This window comes from Spinacia oleracea, chromosome 5 (assembly GCF_020520425.1).
Source record: "Spinacia oleracea cultivar Varoflay chromosome 5, BTI_SOV_V1, whole genome shotgun sequence".
Lineage (NCBI taxonomy): Eukaryota > Viridiplantae > Streptophyta > Magnoliopsida > Caryophyllales > Amaranthaceae > Spinacia > Spinacia oleracea.
This window is the reverse complement of record NC_079491.1, coordinates 17,554,211-17,560,391: the sequence shown is the minus strand read 5'-3', so window position 1 is coordinate 17,560,391 and position 6,181 is coordinate 17,554,211. Positions and strand designations below refer to the sequence as shown.

At 39.7% G+C, this 6,181-nt stretch overlaps 1 protein-coding gene across 1 annotated transcript; it reads right to left on the bottom strand.

Annotated features, from left to right (window-relative positions):
- Positions 1-2,058: 2,058 nt before the first annotated feature.
- On the bottom strand, positions 2,059-2,496 carry LOC110787258 (uncharacterized). The gene has a single exon (XM_021991847.1). It carries the CDS (start codon positions 2,494-2,496, stop codon positions 2,059-2,061), a length of 438 nt encoding a protein of 145 aa, XP_021847539.1.
- Positions 2,497-6,181: the final 3,685 nt, after the last annotated feature.

The window sequence follows — 6,181 nt, the reverse complement described above, 5'->3', positions numbered from 1 at the left end:
TCGTCCCTCCGTAGATAGTCCACAGCACGTCCGGATCTACCTTAGCTTTAATTAACTAGAATTGCCCCAAATGTACTATGTGTTTTTCGGTTTTTTTGCAGCAAATAATGACTGAATTTTATGCCTAAAACTCGTATGAATACTTGGAAAACTCGTTATAAATTGTGAACTATGATCACTTATTTATAGGGTATGGAAACGGGTATTAGAATCCTAATAGGAAACGAATTAACTAATCTGAATTTAACTTAAATTCAATTAATTAATTATCTATTAGATTTAAGAATTTAATCTTAAACGAATCCTTTTCGATCAAGGTTTCGTACACAAGCATAAACACACACGAGCATGACCCGCATGCGAGCAGGCCATGCCCGCGCATACGCAAAGCCCGCAGCAGGCCACGAATCCCACGCGTGCTCGTTGCCATGTGCTCGCAGCCTTGGCACGCTGGGCCTGGCGTGGCCTTGGGCTGCTGTGACGCGCGCTGGGCTTGCTGGACGTGGGCCTGGCTTCGCGTTGGGCCTTCGTCTAGCAAGCTCGTCCGATGCTTATTCGTATGACGCGCTTCCGATTAATTTCCCGATTCCGGAATTCATTTCCGACACGAACAATATTAATTTCCGTTTCGAACAAATATTTAATATTTCCGTTTCCGGAATTATTTTCCGATTCCGATAATATTTTCGATTCCGACAATATTTCTGTTTCCGGCAATATTTCAAATTCCGGCAATATTTCCATTTCCGATAATATTTTCCGATATGTACCATGTTTCCGTTTCCGGAAACATCTACGAATTGGATAATATTTATATTTCCGATACGATCCATATCATCGTTTTCGGCAATATCATCGTTTCCGGAGTATTCATTATTTGCCTTTGACGATCTCAACTCCCACTGAAACCAAGATCCGTCGATTCCGAATATCCATAGATGGAGTATTTAATGCCATTAAATACTTGATCCGTTTACGTACTATTTGTGTGACCCTACGGGTTCAGTCAAGAGTAAGCTGTGGATTAATATCATTAATCCACTTGAACTGAAGCGGCCTCTAGCTAGGCATACAGTTCACTTGATCTCACTGAATTATTAACTTGTATAATTAACACTGAACCACATTTATTAGACTTACCATTAAATGCATACTTGGACCAAGGGCATTATTTCCTTCAGTCTCCCACTTGTCCTTAGGGACAAGTGTGCATTTCCTAATTCCTTTGTCCCTCGATGCATGCTCTTTAACATAAGGTAAGAGTTGTCATCCTTATTATGTCCAGAGGTGTTTCTCGGTTTCAGAGTTCAACTGATCAAATAAATAGATAATCATAGCCTATGATTCATCTGAGCACGGCCATGCATTTTACAGTTTCTAGCTCTCCGAGTGGCCTTGTACAACTTTCAGCATCTCATCCCGATTTATGGGAGGACAATCCCAATCTTGCGATCTTGAGATTAGACTTCGTTTGATAGGTGATTACCCGAGCGTTGCCTTTATAACCTCCTTTTACGGTGCGACGGTTGACAACGTCAAAGCAACCAGTTCTCAAACAAGTAATCTCAAATCACTCAGGTATTGAGGATTAGTGTCTAATAATTTTAATGAAATTTACTTATGACAGATTTTCATCTCTTACAGTAAAGTTTCATAGGTCTGTCCGATACTAGTCTTCTCAAAGTAAGTTTCTATGCAAATGATTTCGACATTGCCATGTCCACATAGTTCAAGAAACATAACTACTAGTCATCTTGCATTCTAGTCGTCTAACGTTTTTTATGCGTCCATCTTTATAGAAAACTCCGACCAGGGACCATTTTCAACTTTGACATTCAAGTTCCCTTGACAGAAATTTCTTAGTCACATTTCTTTTTTTCTTTTTTTTGATAAATCAGATTGCATTTCATTAGCAAAGGAGAACACCATACAAAACAGCATGCCCTAGTATCTGAGTTACAAACCTTCTAGGAAGGACTCTAACAAACAGACACAGGCGCAAACCAAAAAACATGGCAACAGCCATGTAAGCTACCTAACTACACAAAACCAGAAGCACTAAGATCTCTCCTGCCACCATTGTTGTACATCATCTCTATCTGGTATACCTATACAATTGATCCTATCTGTAACACTTTGTTTCACCCACTTGTAAGTGTGCAGCACAGTGGGGACTTTGTTGTTCCACAGAGCATCATTTCTCACTCTCCATATAGCATACACCACAGCATTTACAGCAGTGTAATAGACATTTTTCTGAAATTTGCTACCCTTGCTCTTCCACTGAATCCATCTTATCAGTCCCATATAATGCACAATATGCACAGGGATTCCAGGCCATTTCTTAATCTCCATTAAACAGGCCCTACTATAACAACATTCAAAGAAAAGGTGAGGATGAGATTCCTCATGACTGTCACAGATCAGACACACTGAGTTGTCACACACCCCCATTTTCTTCAATCTAGACCCTGTCTGCAATCTGCCATGCACCATGTTGACCCTAATTTTGGTTGATGACAAATAACAAACTTCCTGATTATGTTTCTGTTGTGTCTACAAGTAAAAGTTCCTGAGATGGCTGCTGATGTTCCTGAGGTGGAATGCGCAAAGCTGGGAACTAACTACAAGCTGACACACATCAGAGGAACAACAACACAAAGAAGGGTGAAGTTTCCTTTGAAGGAAATAATGCCCTTGGTCCAAGTATGCATTCTATGTTAAGTCTAATAAATGCGGTTCAGTATTAATTAACAAGTTAATAATTCAGTGAGATCAAGTGAACTGAATGCCTAGCTAGAGGCCGCTTCAGTTCAAGTGGAATTAATGATATTAATCCACAGCTTACTCTTGACTGAACCCGTAGGGTCACACAAATAGTACGTAAACGGATCAAGTATTTAATGGCATTAGATACTCCATCTATGGATATTCGGAATCGACGGATCTTGGTTTCAGTGGGAGCTGAGATCGTCACAGGCAAGAAATGAATACTCCGGATACGATGATATTGCCGGAAACGGAAATATGGATCGTATCGGAAATATAAATATTATCCAAGTCGTAGATGTTGCCGGAAACGGAAACATGGTACGTATCGGAAAATATTATCGGAAATGGAAATATTGCCAGAATCGGAAATATTGCCGGAAACGGAAATATTGTCAGAATCGGAAATATTATCGGAATCGGAAAATAATTCCGGAAACGGAAATATTAAATATTTGTTCGAAACGGAAATTGATTCCGGAATCGGAAATATTAAATATTGTTCGTATCGGAAATGAATTCCGGAACCGGGAATTTAATCGGAAGCGTATCGTACGAATTAGCATCGGACGAGGCCTGCCGGACGAAGGCCCAGCACGAAGTCGGGCCATCGCCCAGCAAGCTAAACGCGCGCCTAGCCAAGGCAGCGCCCAGGCCCACCGCAAGGCAGGCCCAGCGCGCGCCAAGGCCATGGCCTCGCTGCGTGGGCTGCTGCTCGCACGCACACGCATGGGCGGCCCTCGTGGCTGCCGTGTGTGTGTGAGTTTGTGTTCATGCATGATTCCTAAAACTATTAGAATTAGTATATGATTAAATTCCTATTCCTAAAAGGATAAATTAATTAATTAGAGTTCGTATAGGATTCTAAGTTTAATTAATTCGTATCCTACTAGGATTCCAATTCCCTTTCCATAACTCTATAAATACGTGCCTAGGGTCACATATTTTCAGAGATTAATTCAAGTATTCAAAGTGAGTTTTGAGAGAAAAATTCAGTCATATTTCTTACCTAAGAGTGCCGAAAATTCTAGTACCTTAAGGGCGATTCTAGTTGGTCAATCTTAAGGCGGATCCGGACGTGCTGTGGACTATCTACGGAGGGACGACACTTGGAGTCCTAAAGACTTGTTCTTGTTCGGTTCGGGCGCAGCTAGGGAAGGCACGCAACAAAGAGTATGCATCTAAATTATGCTATATGATTATGTGTAAATAATATGTATTCCTGGCTAAATGGTTGTTTCCGCATGATTTATGAATTGTCATATGTATCATAACCTAACAGTGGTATCACGAGCCCCTTATTATTTTCATAATCTAAATTTCATGAACATGGTTAAATATTACAAATTTGCAAGAATTAAAAGGGGTGATTAATTTTCGTAATTGTTAATTAATTGCAAATTGCGTTTATTTAATTATACGTACGCAGTTTTTCGGCAGTTTCTTCGTTACTCATCCAAATCGAGTGATTTTTGTGTCAATTCCGCATGTAAAAGGCATTCTAAAATTTTGACAAAAAAAAGTATTTTTCTGCCGAACCCAGAATTCTCAAATTCGAAGCCTAACTATGACTTTTCGAAGGTTTTAGTTTTTCGAATGCAAAATTTCGTAAATTTAAGATGTTAAATTAAATATTTGCGATTCTTGTTGATAAATCTTGAATTTTTGATTGACCTACTGTATATGTTTAACAAGTTTGAATGCCTAGCCTTGTTAATTATGCAATCTAATTTGTAATTATGATTAATTTGTTGAAAATTAGAATAATTTAAGAATTAATTTGATTTTCATAATTAATTATAATTTAATTAGAAACCTATGATTAAAAACCACCATAAAAATTGTAAATTTATGATAAATTTTAAATTTTTATGACCTAGACTTGAATCCATAATAATCGGAAATCAATTGGATAATAAATTTTCGATTTTTTCGCCCTAAAATTATGAAATTAATATTATTTATTAATTTGTCATTAATTTTAAATATAAATTTTAATTTTTATGCGATTCGTTCATATAACTTGCACGCACAAAGCAATGGACGCTTCGTGTTACCCTTAAGGGGTGTTGTATAGTGCGGGCATGCGACGACGAGCAAGGGAGCTCGTCGCCCGTGCGGCACGAATGCAATGAGCAAGGGCATGGTGCACGAGCACAAGGCAGCAGCCCTGCCTTGTGTCGTGGGCCACGAGCTATGAACAAATGGGCATGGGCGAAAGGCAAGCCAAGGCAGTCGCGTGTGGGCAGCAAGTGAGCTGCGCCACGACGCGCACTGCCTCGCGCAAGCGCGCGCAGCGAGCGCAAGCTCGCGTGCCACGAGCGCTGCGCCCAGCGATTGATCGCGCGCAATTGCTCGCGCGCACATCGAGCGATGGCTCGCGCGCACAGCGAGCGATGGCTCGCGCGCACAGCGAGCGATGGCTCGCGCGCACAGCGAGCAATGGCTCGCGCGCAGCGAGCGCTGGCGAGCGCGCACAGCGAGCGATGGCTCGCGTGCGTCGAGCGCTGGCGCGCGCGCAGCGAGCACCATAGCGTGCGATGGCTTGCGATGGAAGATGCAGCAGCTATGCGACGAGCGCATGGGCTGCGCGCACATGGCCAGCGATGGCTGTGTGCGTGCGGCCCATGGGAGTGCGATGCGTAGGGTGTTTGCGTTGCGATTAGATCGTTTTGAATGTTTAATTTGAAATTTTTCAGTTTACGTAATTTTAATTAATTTTAAAATTAATAATTTAAATTATTTTCTTGGATTTTAATTTTGAATATTGTAATTATAATAAATTTTATTTATTCTAATTATTTTACTAAAATTAAAATCATGAATTAATTTAAATACGACTGAAATTAAATTAAACTTTTGGATTCAATTATAAATTTATATGAGCTTTAAATTTTAATTAAATTTGTATGTTTCCGGTTAGACTTGAAATACATTTTTATGTTTAAAATTAGTAAAGCATATGAATTTATTGGTTTAAGTGGGAGCCCTTTTAGTCATAAAACTCTTGATTAGGTCTACGAATCCTTAAGGTTAAAACAACTTGATTAGAATTAATAAGGACTGAATAATTGGTAGATTATTGGTGCCCTTGATTAATTGCTGCAAATGTTTACGTGATGCATAATGTGTTTTACTAACCAGCTATGTGGGCCATTCATTATAATGAATGGGTGAATGGTATATATTGTATATGTATTGTTTTGCAGGTTATGAAGTGACTAGTATGGCCCAAATAGGATAGAAAATATGGTCTGCGTACCATTAATTTGAATGTAATTGGTCTAAAGTACCAAAGTTATTTTTCAATTCAAATATGGTCTGCGTACCATCAAATAGTTGTAATTAGTTATAGCTTATCCTATTTGAAGAAAATGGTGCCTCCCACGGAGATTTTCAAGACGGACTTTGA

Excerpts from the sequence above, each read along its gene's own strand:
- LOC110787258 (XM_021991847.1), bottom strand. The coding sequence starts at position 2,496 with ATGGTGCATGGCAGATTGCAGACAGGGTCTAGATTGAAGAAAATGGGG.